Genomic DNA, 18,148 nt, shown 5'->3' on the forward strand with positions numbered 1-18,148 from the left:
CCAATAAGCAACCCACTGCCATGGAGCCAATAAACAACCCACTGTCATGGAGCCAATAACAACCCACTGCAGGGCACAGTCCTCCTGAAACCCGAATTCGAATGGGAGAGACAGAAAAATGAAATCAGGAAAAACAGCAGCAACCACAGTTAGAAGAACCCACAGATGAGATCATTAAAAGGTGCTCTATGGCCTGCAGGACAGGAGGTGGCAAGCAGCCAGGGACAGTAGGGGCAGTGGCCTCTAAGGAGGGAACATTAGGGGAGGGGCCTCGTGGTGGTGGCCACATGAGGCCAGATCTGGGTGGAAGTGATGCGTGGACAAGACGTGGATGGGGAGACCAGTGAGGGCCACACAGCGCCGCAGCTTTACGCAGGAGTCAGCACTTGCTCCCAGGGCAAAGGGAGGCCAGCACAGAGTGTTAACCAGGGTTTTGGGGGCTTTCTCGCGAGTGCAAAGGTGGGGAGGTGTGGCTCCTCCCGTCGGGGTCCCTGCCAAGTGGCCCTGGAGTAGACAGCACCAATGGCTTCCATTAGTTTTCAGCCTTGTTCACCTCCAGCGCTATGGTGTGGGAATAGAACCTGTAGTGGCCAGATGCCAAAACACGGCTCAGGGGGCCAGGCTAGAGCCCTCAGAGGTGCAGCCAGGGGCCGCACTCTGGGTGGGGGGTGCCCAACTCACTGTCCCGGGTGCTGAGCACCCCACTCCGCCCACCCTGACCCTCCTCCCAGCAGGGTGCCTCGCCAGTGTCCTCACACACTGTTCCCCAGATGTAAAAGATCAAGAATGATGTTCCCTGTCAGCTGTTTTGATAAAGCTGAAACCTAGCTCTTTCATAGTGTCCTGTTCCTAGCTGATAAGGCTTGTCTCTTTTGTTCCCTTTTCCATCGTAGAATTAACTGCGGATGCCGGTGAGAGAAGGCGCGTGGCTCATGCACGTGGGGCTGCAGCAGAGGCGCAGCTCACAGCGCCTGTACCTGCATCTGATTACTTAATGGTGCAGTCTAGTAAACAGCAAGACACTGCATGTCCTGTTGTCCTAACCTGAGGTTTTAAAACGTAGGTTTTATTATTATTCAGGTGTGTTGAGGCCGACAGATCAGGAGACGACTGCCATTGAAAAGATAGTTGTGGGCCGGCCGAGTGGCGCGATGGTTAAGAACTCGCTTGGGATGCCAGAGGGCCCCGGTTCGGATCCCACATATGAGGGCCAGTGACACTGCCCTCTACAGCTGAGATGCTGAACAACAGCTCAACCTGGAGCTGGGCTGCCATGAGTCGCCGGCGAAGGCATAGGCTGCAGCCCCTGTGGCAGTGGATTGCCATGGGCTACCATGTGTGGCCAGCAGCCAGCGTGAGCGGCCAGCAGCCGCAGTGAGCGGCCTCCAGAAGCCGGCGACTGATCTGCCTCGCCAGAGAAGAGCACAATGATGGTGCCAACTTGGGCCAGTGAAACAACATCCTCCACAACTAGATTGAAGAACAAAACGACAGCAACTTGTCTGTTCCCCTTCCCCCAATTCCCCAGCACTGTTCCCATCCCCCCAATTCCCCAATAAAAATCTTTAAAAACAAAACAAAACAAAACAAAACAAAAAAAAAAGAAAAGATAGTTGTTACAGTCCCAAGAGGAGGGGACACGCTCTGCCACGGGGGCCACGGGGAAGCACCGGGGTTGGTCTTGAGGCAGAGGAAGCGAAGGGAAATGTGAGCCTGAGGCATGATTGTGGTTTCTGTGGAAGGAACAGGCGAGGCAGGGTCCTCAGGTTGAGGACTGGCTGGCGTGAGTCTCTTCTGGGCTCTGGGGCACAGGGCTGCCCCTGGTGGCCTGGCACCTGCCCTGAGGACTGGGGTGGGGGGAGTGGCCCAGAGCGTGAGGACCATGGCAGAGGTGGTGGGGTGTGGTTCTGGGTTGGTTGGCTGGCATATGGAAGGCATGCTCTCAGGTGAGTTGGCTACCTCTGGGAGGGGCGGTCCCTCCAGGGTCAGCAAGGCCCAGATGTCAAAGCATCAGCAAATAAAAATATGGTTAATACACTGACAAGTGTAACTTCTTTACTGCTGGGAAAGGGGGTATGAACTTAGGATTCTTGGATCACTTGGATTCTGTGCCAGGAAGTGGAGGCAGGGGTGAGGGGTTGGGTGGGGGAGGGGGAGCAGGCCATGGCCGCCAGCCTGCCCCTCAGGGGCCACCTCCTCTTTTTCCCATATCTGTCGTCTCTCCTGGTGAGCACCTCACATACACATGTGTGGACACCCCAGCTTGCTTGCCCAAGCTCTGTCCACCCTTCTGTGGTAAGGCTGGAATGCACTGCCCAGACCCGCTTCTGGAAGGAGGCACCTGTTTCTTCTGGATGTCGGGTGCTGCAGGAAGATGTCAGCCTTTTGGGGGACTGCTGGGACTCAAGAAAACAGCCTTGCCCAAGGTCACGCTGGGAGCCAGCACCCAGTCAGTGCAAGGGCATAAGAGCCTGGTGTTTTGTTACAGCTCCGAACAGCTCTGAAGGGCTGCCCAGCTCCAGGGCCCCTGGGGACTGGGCACAGGCATTTGTGGAGTGTGTACGGCAGCTCCCCCAATGCAGTCCCTCCCCCATACTCCCACAGGCACTAAGCTGAGGAGCACTCCCTGATGACCCCACTGCTCCCTAACTCCAGTACCCCTCCACAAAGCCCTGCAGACAGCCACCCTGGGTCTGTGCACCCTCAGTCTGGGGTACACATACCAGCAGTGCTGTGCACCTCAGGACGCCAGCCTGGGGAAGAGGCTTCTTTGAGGTTAAGAAGTGGGCCCAGGGACATTTGGGGGGAGGGGATTCCAGTGTCCTGGGTCCCAAAAGCATGAGCTGGAATGGAGGGGCATGGGCTGGAAGGGCATGTCTGTCGGCCTTGGACCCCTCACTGTGTGGGCGGGGCAGTCTGAGGGCCCAGAATGGGGCTGCCCCAGTTTGAGGGCCTGGAACTGGGGCCCCTCCTCGTAGGTTTGAGTGCAATCCTGAATGAAAGCATTTCAGAGGATGGATCACTTTGGGCAGAAGCAAGAGGCTTCATCAGGCTGTTTTCCTGCAAGATTTTATATTGCTTGTTTCTTTCTCACCTGGCATGTGTTTTTCCTGATGAAGCTGCAACGATTCATATTTTTCCTGTTAATTTTCAAAATGTATTTGTCTCATCGCCCATGCCTGACCTGCATGTTGAAGGAAAGTCCAGGCACACTGGTTTGGTGTTACAAGATGTGCCTGGTCACGTGTGGCCCAGCCGTGGGGCCACGTGAAAGCAATGGCACGTGCCTGGACGTGGGCAATGTGTGCATGTGTGTTGGGGGGATGTCACTAATGGTGGAAGGAATCTCATAGTCAACAAAAATCCCTACTTTTGTGAAATTGTCCCCAAGATGAAAGTTGCTCCTATCGCCCTATGTTTCTCTGTGGCCAATTTGGCCTTCCTGCCCTCCCCCGCCACCAACTTCTTCTGTAAAAGACTTGAGAAAGCAAGTCAATGAGAAAACTCCATAGAACCTTTCCAAAGCGCGTATAGAATATTTATCAGCCGTTGCTTTTGACCATGACTTCGATGTTCAATTCACAGGTATTTTGTCTTCTTGGGGATGTCTTATTGATATGCCTGCGACCTCTTGCTCGTTTGGGCTCATGAGCATAGTAGAGGGGGCAGGGAGACTGTGAGCTGGGTCCCCTGGGACCTGGAGTTTGCTGCTCTCATGCCTTAGAGGAAGATAATGTAATGTGTACTGGTTGGAAAAGGCACGCCCTTGGTTCAGAGCCTCGAATGGGAGCAAACTCCAGGTCCTTCTCCTTGCCTGATTGGTTCACGTCCATGCTCCTCAACCTGGGACAGACTCACCATTCTGCAGTGGCGGCCCCTCCCCAGCCCTTATCCAGCCTGTGAGAGACTGGGAAAGTCTGTACAATTCACATGTAAGCCCGTTTCATCTGGATTTGCACTCTTTCGTGCCTGCTAAACAACCCCGGGAGCAGTGGTGCGCAGTACATTGGTGGCTCTGTGATGCTGGTGGCACTTGATGACAGTGCTGAAATATGGGAGTTTTGAAACCTTCTCTCTTTATTTCACTCCTATCGTACCTCTGCCTCTCCTTTTCCTTACACTTGGCTTTGTTTATAATAGAAACTGAAACATGCCCATGTATTCATTTCCTTCTCAGCTCCAGGGAGCCCACGTGGCCCCTTTCTTCACCTCAGGCTGGGCTGCATTTGTGCCTCTTCTCCACCCTCCAGTAATTTATTCTTTGATGACCTCAGTTACTTGTCATCCTGGTAATCTGTTCTGATTTCTGTCTTCTCATCCAGTTGTCAATTCCTTAGGAATATAAACCCTATCTTCTTCATGGTGGCTTCCCCAGTGGCCAGCACAGCACCTGGCCTGGAGCTGGTGTCACATGATGTAGTGGGCACCTGGGCACCCTCTCTGAGCCCAGGGCTGTGCTGGCCACTCAGGGTTTAGAGAGGATAGAATTCATGATCTGAGCAGAGAGGATAAGCCGTGGCCCTACACGAACTCAATGGCTATGGGAAGGTCTGAAAGGCTATAGGAGCCCAGGCGAGGAGAGAGTACCACGGGGACAGGGACTGCAGGGCACAAAGGGCCTCGTGGCCCAGAGCACATCTTGGTGGGCAGAAAGGCAGAACAGAGGAGGGTCTTCCAGGGAGAGGGGCAAGAAAGAGTAACGGTGTACATCTCAGGATTCTTGAAGACACTGTATTGACCCAGGTCACCACTCCAGAGGCAGGGGACACTGGGCTGGCACTTGGCAGCTGCCAGGACTCTCCTTCACTCCTCTCTGTTAACCTCTGACTGTCAGCTTCATCCTCACACTGTGACTGACCTGTGGCCACAGGCAGCTGCCCACCCTTGCTTTCCAACGTTGGTGCTGGAGAGCCAAGGTCCTCGTCAGTTAGTGCGGATTTGAGGGCTCCAGGGCAGGCAGCCTGATTGGTTCACGCCCATGCCCCCTGATCTGGGGCAGACTCAGCCAAGATGGTGAGTGCTGGGCAGGCCTGCGAAGGGCGGGCAGGGAGGGTAGGGTTAGCACCCCAGAAGGGAAAGGTGTTGGTGGGTGACCCCTCTGCTGGCGGTGCGATGGCCGTGGACTGGTCAGCAGGGCCGTCGGTGCGGTTAAAATCTTTCTCTCCCCTCCTTAGCGCTATCCTGGCTGCAAGGAGCAGCTCTTCCTGGGCTGGGTGCCTAGTTACTTCCTAAGGCTACTGTAGAGGGCGCACCTCCTGTGTGACAGCACCATGTAGCTGGGGATTGGAGGAGCTTAAGATGGTGGCGGGTCCTTGCCCTTGAGCACACTGAGTTTTCCTGCCCACGTTCCAGGATCCCTTGTCCAAGGCAGTAGCTCAGACAGATGATCAGACCTGGCATGTTTTTGTGTCAAATAGATTCAGTTTTAAATGGTAGCAGTTACATATGTAAAGCCCTGCATTAGAAAGAGAGTAATAAATTCTTTCCTCCTGTGAAATATAGAATTCCTTCAGTGAAATTCATAAATTATGTTTCACCATAATTGGGCAGCAGGATTGTGTATTTGAGAAAATGCAGGCTTTGGCATAAAATTGAACTGGGTCTGAATTTTTTATTTACTCCTTTAATTAACTTCCCTTAGCCTCAGCCTCCTTATACTCAAAAGGGATTTAGAGAGTTATTGTGAGAATTAAAGGCCATCATGCACACACGTGTGAGCATCTAGGGTGAGCTCACTTTCCTGAGCCTAAGAAGATCAAGTGTGGATTTGGGCTCTTTCTTTAAAACACAAATTGTTTAAGAAAATACTATTCCACTTTGAAAACAAAGTTCCAAATTCTACTCCTGTTCTATCAAAAACTATAAAGAGAAGCAAATAGTGTGTGTGTGTACAGTATACATGTGTGTGTTTGTGTATGCATGTGTATATGTGTGCACATGTACATGTATACACGTGCATATGTACATATGCATACGTGTGCCCGTGTACATGTGTGCATGTGCACTGTACACACGTGTGTACACATGTGTATATGTACAGATGTGTGCATGTGTGTATGTGTACCCATGTACATGTGTGCGTGCATGTGCACTGTACACACGTGTGTGTACATGTGTGTATATATACAGATGTGTGCATGTGTGCGTGCATGTTGAAGGGAAGTAAGGTGAATGAGAGTGTATGCACACTCCAGGCAAGACAAATAAATGGACATTTTCAGCAATTTTTAAACTTCTGTAACTGAATCTCCAGGTCACAACTCTTTGATGATGTGCTAGAAAGCAAGGGAGCAAACCTAGGTTCCCCGCTGTTGACCGGGAGCAGTGGGAGAGGAAGCCTGTCTTTTCACTTAGTGGAAATGTTTGGTGGGCTGGGACGTGGGAGTGGGGGGCTGTTGCGGGTATAGTGTGAGGCTGTGGAACTGATAGTCTTAGCTTTTTTCTGACCTTCTTTCCATACCATGTGCACTTGGTTTATCTTTTTGTCATTGAATAGTGCTGATTTGTCTGGCTGTGTTCTTCAAAGGCACGGAGAGATTGCATGTGGGAACAGGTCTGAACAGGGAAAGTGAGAATTACTGTATCAGATGACACCTAATTAATTGGTGGCAATACAGCAGGTGAAATTGGAACCTGGGCTTTACCTGTGACATAGCATGAGCACTCACTAAATATTAAACATTTTAAACCTGCTGGAACTTCTCTACTCATGTTTCCTTCCTTTTCCGGTCCACTATCTCTTCCCATCTTTTCAAAGTAGGTGCGGTTTCTACTGATTTGAGTATGGTGACTCACAAGTCTCTGCGATGTGCTCTGGGTTCAAAGACAATAGGGCAGGGCTCTCAGAGGCAGCTGCAGCCACACACCATCACACAGGACAGAACAGGGAAGCAGAAGCATAAACATAGTTCAAATAATTAGTTTTGCTTTCTTCATGGATGCAGGAGGCATATGCTGACACTGCAGTTCTGAGGAAGCTGCCCCACTGTCTGCCCTTTGGTTGCCCCTGAAGTTGCCATAGCAGCATCCCCACTCACGTTGCCCAGAGAAAATCTGGACAAAGAAGTTGATCTCTACACCCACCTGCAAGTGTGACGGGGACAGCAGTGGCGGGCACTCAGAGCCTGTGCTTTTGGACCGGCCCGTTTTCTGTAGTTACCCCGTCTTCCTTGAGTTGGTGTCATGGACTACATTGGGTAATCTTAGTGTAAGGGTAGGGAAAAATGATTTGGAAATTACTGGGCAAGGAAAACGATAGGACATTAAATGGCAGACATTCTTATTGTATGTGCTACTGCTGACTTGGTTTAGCCGCGCCTCCGCTGGCTGCAGCCTGCATGCAAATCCTTTCAGTCTCCACTTGATGCACTTCCTCCGGGAGGCATCCTCACACCCCCACAAGCCTGGCTGGATCTCTGCTCCCAAAATGACAGCCGCTTTATGTTTCTACCATCCCGCCAACCTCCTTTCTTCTGTCAGCCATTCGTTCATGTGGCTGACTGTCACCAAAGCTGCTTTTCTCCTGTTCATCTCTGCGGCCCCAATGCCTACTGCACAACCTGGAATGGGGGGTGCATTTAAGAAATGTGAGATAGGTCTAAGAATGGGAGTCAGATACAACCCTCAAGAAAAGCCTGGTCTTGGTCACAGTTCATTAATTCTGTAGGACCCACAGCTAATTACTTTTCTTCTCTCACAAATCTCTTACCAACATCAGGAGAAAAGAGAGAGTTAATACCAACACTTGAACGATGTCCCCCGATGAGAAGTGAATCCATTGCAGTGAATCCATTGCAGTGACGGTGCATTTCTTGGGTTCCGACCCTGGAGGATTTACATACAACCCTGGAGGATTTACCCTGACTAGTCTAATACCTGGGAAGGACCATGTCCTTTTGAACTCAGGAACCCGCTCTAGAGAGGTCTATCTAGGTGACCGCCATACATAGCGGCCACAGGAAAATGCTGGAAATGAGCAAATCTATAGATGCAGATAAAAATGTGTTTGTAAAACCATATGAATTTGACATCTTATTATTGGAAGGAGTGAACTAATGTGAACATAAGCTTCAGTAAATTATTAATCATTTTCTCATTGCAACCTACTCTGAAATCACCTTGGGTCCTACCTTTATATATATATATATATGTCTATTACACAATGGCCATTTGTTTTATGCTGATATGTTACTACCATGCTTCCCTACAGTTTTCATTTGTTGATGGCTCATCTTTCAATTCCCAGTACTCCTTGTAACTCTGACTTTTTACAGCCCAATCTTCGGTCCCTCATGAATTTTCTGTCTTGGAACTCCTTCTGCGTTTCATCGGTGGCTGGAATTTCACATGCATTTATTCAGTGTGCATTTCCTGAGCTCCTACTATGTTATCTAAAATTGAAGTCACGAGTTCTGTAACAGTGGGCCCTGGGACGACACCCCTCACTTGCTGTGTGACTTCGCTGTCCCTAGGTTTTACCAACTGTAAAATGGGAATAATAATGGAGCTGCTTCAGAGATACTATTATTAGTCGGTGTTTAGAATAGTACCTGACACATAGGACATGCTCAATAAAATGTTAGCTAAATTGATGTCATTCTTGGTATCATATATTTCCTCCACACATTGGATTTCCAGGGTGATAGTCAAGATCTCTTTGGTACCAGCAGGGGCTCATGGCTGGTATTTCCATCTTACTGTTTGACGTAAAATGTGACTTGTGTAGCATTTCATATAACGGATCCTGCCAGCTTTCAAGGTCCTACGCAGTCTTATTCCATCCCACCTATCAAGACAATCTAAGTGCAATCGATTTTTCTGCGGTGTTCACTTCCCTGGGTCTTGCTTATATCTCCATATGTGGTTTCATCAAGCAAATTAACAGAAGTTCTGTCATTAACTCAAATAGAAGAATAACAACTTTAGATGCTCAAACATTTATCAGAATTCTAAAATTTTTCTTTTGTTTTTCACATCTTTCTTCCAGAAAATTTTACTAATGGGAGTTAATCTTACCTAAATTGATCCTTACATAATAACTCTTGAAATCTGATGACTTATATTTATAAAATGAGATCAGGCCTCACTTGGTGCTTAAGTTCTTTTAGAAAATTCCAACAAATTGGCTACTGCTTGGCAAAATTCGTGATGAGTACTGAACTGACGAGGTCCCTCTGGCTTCTGTTTTCAAACCTGTGCTCCTACTGTCCTGGCCTCAAGGTGCTGACCTTATCAATGGAGCCTGGCGGGGCTGCAGTTTCAGAGTCACTGCTCCATTGAGTCTGATGCCAGGTCGGCCTGGCTGTCCCTTTTTTCCGGTACCAATTTCCTGACAAATATTGCTGTCCTTTTGTTATGCAGATAAGAGACACAAGGCAGCAAAACCTAGTTAGACCTGCTTCACTTCACCTCCTGCCTTCCTTGAGGACACTGAAAATGGTATTCCTGGGTAGATCGGTAATTTTTTTTTCCAACCAGACTCATAAGGATATTTTTGGATTATCGATTATGATGAAGATTTATGGAAAAGGTTGCTATGTGCTCCAGTGAGAAACCAATGTTAGATTCTGTCACTTGCCCCATCACATACATGTTGACCATTTGAAATAGGGTGCAGAGTCCCCCAGGCAGGGTCTCTGGGCCCAGAAACAGGAAGCATGCTTCTGAGTGTTAGTGAGCCCCTCAGCATCAACGACATTTGAGAATAAAGGCTGAAATAAAATAACGGCAAATGCCACAGCAGCAATAATAACAGTCATGATACAAATGGCAACAACATCAGTAATACAACCACCCGCCGATGGAGACTTGTCTGCTGCCACCTGCCTTTCCGGGCGCTTTATACTCTCGTCTCTGCCCATGATCACCTGGAGGGGAATCCCTGTGCAGTGCTCAGGGGAGGAAACAGAGGGTACTGAACTTGCCCAAAATGCACCAAATCTTTTTTTATTAGTCAAGTGCCTTTTTGATCTGTTGAGCCATAATAACCATCTATTCCTTCAACATGCAGTAATTACAAGACACTGTCTGTCTCTAGTAGCAGCTGATCTCACAGCTTCAGAGGCTGAGCGATCGATATCTACTTAGTGAACAGATCCCATTTGCATTTGTCTTTCTTTTTTCAAAGTTCAGGTCGTTTTCGTTTTTTTTTTTACTTTATTTCGTTTTCATTCTTTTTTTAACTTTATTGGTTAACAAATTTTTTTTTCGGGCAATAATGTGTTTTTTCCAGGGACTCATCAGCTCCAAGTCAAGTTGGTGTCCTTCAATCTTAGTTGTGGAGGGCGCAGCTCAGCTCCAGGTCCAGTTGCCATTTTCAATGTAGTTGCGGGTGGGGGGAGGAGGGAAGGGCGCAGCCCACCATCCCGTGCAGGAATTGAACTGGCAACCTTGTTGTTAAGAGCACGTGCTCTCACCAACTGAGCCACCCAGTTGCCCCTGCATTTGTCTTTCAATAAAGGTTTGCGATCCCCTGCTGCCACTGTGACGTTCCTGTGCTTCATGCATCCGTAGGATGGGAGCCGCTCCCTCTTGTTCCATCCCTCTCACTCTACAACCAAGCTCTTGGCTGCCAGGTGGGAAGGGAGCAAGGCCCAGAGCACCGGCATCTATGTCAGACCCCGATGAGCACAGCTCCGGCTCCTGCATTGACACCGGGGGCCTCAGGCCCTTTCCAACACGTCACTCCAGGCAGCCACTCCAGTGGATTCGAGTGTTTTCCAAGGATGGAATGCTGGCATTATCAGTGTTTGCGATCCTTTGGCGTTTGGCTTTTAGTTGAGCAGTTCTGGACTTTGTTCAGTCTTTGGCTACAGTTTTATCAACTTTGGATTTCTGTTTCGCAGAAACTGGTGTGAAGGAGAATACTTCGAAGTACACGGAGGCACTGGAGGACAAGCTGCACAGGTATGGGGAGTAATCCCTTTACTACAGGCATGGGTGGGTCCTGTGTCATGCAGAATTTAGAGAAAGTGAAGAAGGCCAGCCAATTTTGTAATAAATTAACAAAACAAAGCACACAGAAGGAGTCCTTTGACTCTTGTAAGGAAAGAAGCAGGTGTCCTACAAACACCTCCCAGCCATTTTCTCATCTTATAAAAAGTAAATAGGTTAAAATGTTTAAAAGTGGGGCAATCACAGGTAGTGTTCGTGTTCCATAAGAAGACTTTTCTTTGGTTTGTTAAATTCAGACTTCATGCCTTGGTCTGGTTTTCTTTTCTTTTTATGCCTGGAGGGGGTCTTATGGATTTTGACCCAGCTCATACCAATTTTGGAACAATATAAAAATGCACATCACAGGCTCTGTTTTGAATCCTGAATCAAAACCAGCGTGAAAATTCCTGGTTGCTTTTTTTTTTTTTCTTTTCTTAACCCAATTAGGAATTCAGATTTGAGAAACGTTAGGGACGCTGCAGCCTGTCAAGATGTTTCTGGTTTTTGTGGATTTGTACTCATGAAAATAAACGCCAGTCCCCAGGATCTGCTTCTAATTAAGGAAACAAGTCTGAGCATGTCAGATGTGCTGGCTCCCTGGGAGTCATGGAGTTTTATGGAGACTGTTTTGCTACTATTTTGGAAATTGTTAAATAACTCTTTAAGTAGGCTGTGCTTCAGACCTTTGTCTGCTGAGATAATGCTGTTGGCGAACGTACCGCCTCTCCTTCAGAGATGCTAGGAGGTGCTGCCTGGCTGAGCTGTGCTCTTTGGGACCAGCAAGCAGGGTACTCAGGATTTATGCTAATGCTTGAGAAACACGTTCTTCCAGCCGCTGGCTGATGTTTGTCTGCCTCAGTGCCCCATGGAGGGGGAGGAACTATATGACAATGGCAGTCAGTGGAGGGTGTGGGGTAAGGGATACATGAGATAGGAGGTGTCCTCTAAGGAAATGCTTCTCCTTAGAAAGCAGAATGCTCACCTGGACAGGAGCCTTGCTCTGAGCCCCCCTCCTCGCCTCCCATGTGCTCCGAGGCAGGTTTCTGCATGTCCCTCTTGATCTTAACTCTGGCTACCAATTTTTAGCCATAAGCACCATGCACCTCTCTGTTCCGCCAGGTTGCTGGGTAGCAGGCTGAAGTTCTAAGAGCATGGGTATGATCACCTACCTAACTTCAGGTAACGGCCACCTTCAGTGTCTTTCACCGGAAGACTGAAGGAAGGGCACCTACTCTGGGTCAGTGTGTGGATTTTAGTAGACATTGTGCCTAGGGCATGCATGTAGTTGGCAGTCAACCAGTGGTCGGTCCCTTGGTCTCCTGCTTCATGGGATGTTCGCTGTCCTTGTCATCAGCACTGATGAGCCAGTCACACCCAGAACTCACCTTCTCCCCCTGCAGCCCGCTCCTTCTGCTGTGTGTCCAGCCCAAGGCACGGCCGTCAGCTCCCACCAGCTGCTGGTGCAGGCCCACAGACTCACGCTTGTTCCTTGTCCTCATCTCCTGCTGACAGTCAGTTACTGAGTCCTGCCAGTGTGGCCTCTTGAGTGTCCTCACGCCCACCTGCTACCACCTCCTCCCACTGAGTGTCTGGAAGAGCTGCCGTTGATGTTTTTCTGTCTCCAGTGTTGCCCTTTCTACAGGTGGCCTGGGGCAACCATCTTAAAATGCAAACCTGGTCTTTGAACATCTCCATAGTCCTAAGGGTTAAGCCTGAAAGTCTCTCGGTGGCTCCTGGCATTCTTCCATGTGGCCTCTGTGTGTCCTTGAGTATTATCCATCACCACCCGTCACCGCCAGGCTCCAGTCCTTCTGAGTCTCTTGTTTCCCATGCCTCTGTGTTTTGTTCTGGAGAGAAACTAATTTAGGAGGGGAAATGGTCAGGAGATACATTATCCAGGGAAGCTGTTAGCTTGAACCATATGAAATTACTGATTTCAGGCCATTCTTGACCTAGAAAAACAACAGTTTCATATGGTCCAACCCACTGTTGAGGGCTTTGAAGTAATCTGCAAGAGGGTCAGATGTGTGGCCTGAGACTGGACAGTCTGCTTCGCCGTGACACGCTGGCATGTACCCGCTCACCTCTCTAGCCTGCTCTCACCTCCCCCTGTGCGTGGCCTCAGATGGGCCTTCCCAGCTCTGCCCCCAGCAGCCCTCATCTAAGTCTTTTTCACCCTTTAAGTTTTCGATGTCTCCTCTTTGAAGCCTTCCATGACTCCCCAAGAGTGAGTAATATGCTTACACTGAATTATTCTCCTCACATTCAAAGTACTTAATATCAGGTACTGGACATGTCGTCTATCTTGTCTTATCCTCAGTGATTCAACAGTGCTAAACAGTGTTGGGTGCCCAACAAATGCTTGTTGAATGAATGGCTGCATAAATGAATGAATGAATGAATGCAACTTACAGACACCCCAGTCTCATCTTCTGTCACCTCCCACCTCTCTGCCTGCCACTAGCCACATGGATGCACAACTCACGTATACCCGATGCTGAGGGGCCTTCAGCAGTCTCTGACCAGGGTGGTGGCTGGCCCGTCCTACCGCCTTCTTCCTCAGGGTTCCTTCCATTGCCATTTCAAGCTGTAGGAGGCCTGGCCCCAATTTGTTTGGGCCAGTATGGTAGAATCACTGGAATAGAGAAGGGTAAAACAGCCAGGGCCTGTCACCCCCACCCACTGCCCCCAGCAGTAGGTAGAGCACCAGCAGAAGATTGGGAACTGGTGGGACTTGAGATACATGTAGGAGGTTTTGCTGCCTCAGAAGCAGGAGGCTGGACTGGATGCTGTGGAGAGTGTGGTTATGGTCAGGGTGTCCCTCCTGGGACAGACCCGTCCTCCCACGAGGCCTGAGGAGTGATGGTTGCATGATCCCATCATCATCACAGTTCTTTCCAAGAGAACCAACATCTTAAAATACAAAAACAGTTTTTAGCAGCCAGTACGGTTTGCACAATATTCATCTCTCTAGAGTGTTTCTGCCTCCTCCTGCGTCCTTCTCAGTACCCACAGTGGGAGCCCCTGACACAATTTGTTAAAATGTCTTCTGTCTGATTCTATGAGACTGTGAGCTCTCCGAGGACGGGTTCCATGCCCTACTTGCTTTATATTCCAAGCGGCTGGCACGCTGTTTGGCATGTGGTAGACATTCAATAAAATTTATGTAATGCAAGAATGAATGGAAAAATAGCAATTGTATCTTGAAACTGTATTCTTAACTATTAGATTCAAAAAGTGAAGGCAGCTTAAGAAGATATAGTGCCATTTGTCTTGCCATCAAATCTTAGTGGTATGTAATAGAATAGAAAAAAACATCTACTCTTAAAGAGCTTTCCCCACTTATTCTTACTCGTTCAGGCTTATTGTTTCCAGAGACAATAGATGGGAGTGCTGCTTGGGCCTAGCTAATTTACCCTTATGGCCGAACCTTGCTTTAATGTCTAGTTTATCAATTATTACACATTCTATGTATAATTCTCTTGTGCATGTGGCCAATGGGAACATTTCTCTTCTTTCTAGCATCTCTCAGTTCTAGCCCTTTTCTCCCACACCTGAAGTTGAATATAAAAGCTTTGCTGCAAATGATGGGTGCAGTTTAGTGGATTCTAGGATATTTTTATTTGCTTGTGCTCTTCTGTGTATCTCAAGTGTTGTGTGTGTGTGTGTGTGTGTGTGTGTGTGTGTGTGTGTGTGTGTGTGTGTGGTATTTCTATAATCAGAAAAGAAAACAGAAAAATCATTTTAAAACTTGTTTTGAATGGAAGTAGATAGCTTCTAGAGGCCCTTCTTAGCTTTAAAAGGAACTATCAAGAACTCATTGGTTTTATCTGAAATTCACTTTGAAATTTAGACACTGGTATATTTTTCTAAAGGTGATTTGGTTCTTTTTTAAAAATTTAATGTTTAGCTTGTAATTATCTTGAAATTCCAGTGTGGACAGTCTGGTGGGAAATGGTAGCTAGGAGAGCTCACTCTGCTCAAGGATCCAGGGGTGGCCTCAGGGAGGGGCAGTCATGTGGCTTTGCTGGGTCTCTGCCACTTTCTCGACTTGTCTGCCTGGATAGCTCTGCCTTCACTCCAGACGCCGGCGAGACCTGGGAGTCAGACCGCTCACTGGAGTGGAGAGTATCATTCGGCAAAATGGCACCGACCTTCTGTGTAAGCAGCACAGTGTTAGACATGCAGGGCGTAGGGAAGGCTGAGGCGGTGTCCTGCGGGCAAGGCTGTGCTGTCCAGTGGGCAAGAAGCTCTGTGCACAGACAGTGCCCATTGAGAGGACACACCAATGCATGCCTCAGAGACCAGGTCGGTGCCCTCACCCACGGCTCCCCGAGCCACCAGTCATGGCCCAAAGCCAGTACTGATGACCAACTGCCCAGGCTCTAATGAAGATGGGAATTAGGGCTGAAAATGGGTCTCTAGAGCTCTTGTTCCCAAAGCAGCTGCACACCAGATGGCCACGAGGGAATGGGAGAACATTCTAGAATTTTAATCTTTTTCATTTTACTCATTTAAATTTTGTCTTTGAAAATGTTCTATATGTATATAGTAGTAGTAGTACACATATACAATTTAGGAAACATTAGCGTGCATGTTCATCATTTTCTGACTGATGAGTACACACATCATAACACAATATCAGACAGTGCTAAAGATAATAGTCATTTGCTGGTTTTCTAATACTGAGTCAGATATCACGCCGGGCACATGACCATCCAGCTGCCATCTTTGTCTTCACATCCACAGAGGAAAAGAGGAGTTAATTCTAGAACAGAAGAGTCAGCACTCAGACTACACAAAGGGGCAGAGACATGATGCTGAAAGGACAGGATGACAAAAGCAGAAAACGGAATTTATAGTGTGGTAGCTCTCAGTGACTTCAGGGAAGAAGCCATGAGCTTCATTCAGGCATGTGGCCTTTCACAACCACGCATCTGGAAGCCTGAGCCTCCTCACGCTCGGAGTCCACTCGAAATGTGACGGAGCAATGCTGGGTTCCATGGCAGGCGTGAGGTGGCTCACCTGCTTCCTAATGGAGATCCCACAGCTGCTCTCCAGTCCACGTCACCCAAGGTCATTTCCAAGTTCCTGGGCACCTGGAACAATCCATCTTCAACCCACAGTGAACTTACTTCAAAAGTGGTTCAGGGAAATGAATGTAAGAAGGCAGCCAGTTGATAAGCAGCTGGCTGCAGTGAGAACACCCATCCCCCTTGGTCCAAAGAAAAGGAAAACAGATGCATGTGGACACCGCCGTTTGTTTGTTCGTACTTTTACTTTGTTGTTCTGTGGCTGACATGTGCCTTCCTCCTCTCCCTCCTGACCCGGAACCAGACAGGTCCCTGCTCTCCCAGACCTCACTTCTTCACGAGGAGCTCAGTGTTTTTCTCACTGTCTCTTTGTGGCCTCTGATCCCTTTTGGTGTTGCCGCTGCATCTCAGAAAGAGATTCTCAGCTTCTTTCTTCCCCCTCCTTAGTGCGGATGACCCTCCAGTGTCCACGTCCATCCTCAGCTGGGGGTTGTTTGCTATTTGCCTCCTTTCTTTCTGTCTCTCCTCTCCTCCCCTCGCCTTCCCTTCTCTCCTCCCCTTGCCTTCCCTTCTCTCTCACTCTGCCTGTCTCTCTCTCCTCCCTCTCCTTTCTCTCTCTCTCTCCCACTCCTCTCCTTAGCAGAAGGAGACAGTTAGGATTCAAATACTGGGTAACCCATTGCATCCCTGGTCTTTCCACTGAGTTGACTTCTACTAGCCCTTGGCCCACAGTGGCTTCTCCCTCTTCTGGCTCTGATCTTGTCTCCTGTCTACCTCTTCCTTTGCCCTTTGATCACACTGCCCTGGGACATGAGTTTTCTTTTTATCTGTCTGTGTTCTGCCTTCTCACCTCATTTGTCCACTCAGGACTCAGTGCTCACACACAGGGAATGCGTGTGACCTCCTTCATTGGTTGACAGAGCCATTGGTAGCAAGCCCACGCTTTCATTCTAAAATCAGAGAAATTGATCCTATACATCATACACATGAAAGCCTTCATGAAAATACCCATTGTTAGATCTGCCCACTTTTGAATATTGAAGAAATTTGGCTACATTGTCTGATTTTCCAGGAGAAACAATGATCTAAAATACCTTATGATTTTTGAAATTCAAAGTGCTAAGAAAATGTAAAGCACTCAGTTGTACAAAGTTCTACATAGCCGTTAACTTAACATGTAATCATTCATTGTTCACAGTTAATTTTTAACCTTATTTCTTCTCAAACCATAAAACCCTTAGATATACTTAAAATAATAATACTTAAATATATAAAGACATATACATACAAAAACAATACGTAAAATGTAACAAGATGGCATGAATTTTTAAAAAGTAGAAAAAAGGAAGGAAAAACAAGAGTAGGAAAAATATTGGTGACGTTTATAGGGGACTTAGACTCACACCATAGTACTTTACTATTCGAGACACTGAGTTAAGGATGACTGACATGAGTATAAAATGAAGTCACACTTTAAAAAGTATATGTAAATGATTTAGTTTATAATAAACATTGTAGGACTACATTTGCCTTAAATTCATTGCAAACTCTAGGGATGACTTTTTACTCAGAAAGAACTTTTTCCCCTGAAATGTTCGGTTATGGAGGATTTAGTTTCCAGAACACTCAGGTTTTCAGAAAGAGAAAACAGAGCTCCTGCTTCTCAAACCCCAAGGCCCTGATTAGGCGAGAGAAGAAGCCGCCACCCCCAACCCCATCTGGCCTCCCCCGGCTAACAGAGTGGGGCTCTTCCCTTCGGAGCAGCAGTGCCCATGTGCAGGAATGGACATGAAGGGTCTCCCTCCTCCTGATGTGTCACCATTAAGAAAACCAACCACCCAAACCAGCAAGTGTCCTCTCCTGACGACTGTGGAGAACCTGAGACATTTAGATTTGAAGTTAGATTCCGGGCTCTGGAATCAGGTTGACTAGATTTGCGTGTGGCCACTTCCGAGCTGTGAGCTGTCACAAGTTAATACATCTTTACAAGGCTCAATTTTCCTTCGTTAAAATGGGCCAATAATAGAGTACCGTATTTGCCGGCGTATAAGACGACTGGGCGTATAAGACGACCCCCTAACATTTTCACTCAAAATACAGAGTTTGTTATATACTCGCCGTATAAGACTACCCCCTCTTCCGCACACCTTCCACACACCAAATAAAAGGTAAAACAATATCAG

General features: G+C 47.9%; 1 protein-coding gene across 1 annotated transcript in view; it reads left to right on the forward strand.

Annotated features, from left to right (window-relative positions):
- DISC1 (DISC1 scaffold protein) overlaps window positions 1-18,148 on the forward strand; it is a 280,109-nt gene that overhangs the window by 197,757 nt on the left and 64,204 nt on the right. Inside the window, exon 8 of the mRNA XM_019665835.1 lies at window positions 10,845-10,905. Within this exon, the coding sequence (XP_019521380.1) occupies window positions 10,845-10,905 (61 nt within the window). The remainder of the gene's footprint in view (window positions 1-10,844; window positions 10,906-18,148) is intronic.

The sequence above is a fragment of the Hipposideros armiger genome, unplaced genomic scaffold, assembly GCF_001890085.2.
Source record: "Hipposideros armiger isolate ML-2016 unplaced genomic scaffold, ASM189008v1 scaffold_454, whole genome shotgun sequence".
In the NCBI taxonomy this organism is placed as follows: Eukaryota; Metazoa; Chordata; class Mammalia; order Chiroptera; family Hipposideridae; genus Hipposideros; species Hipposideros armiger.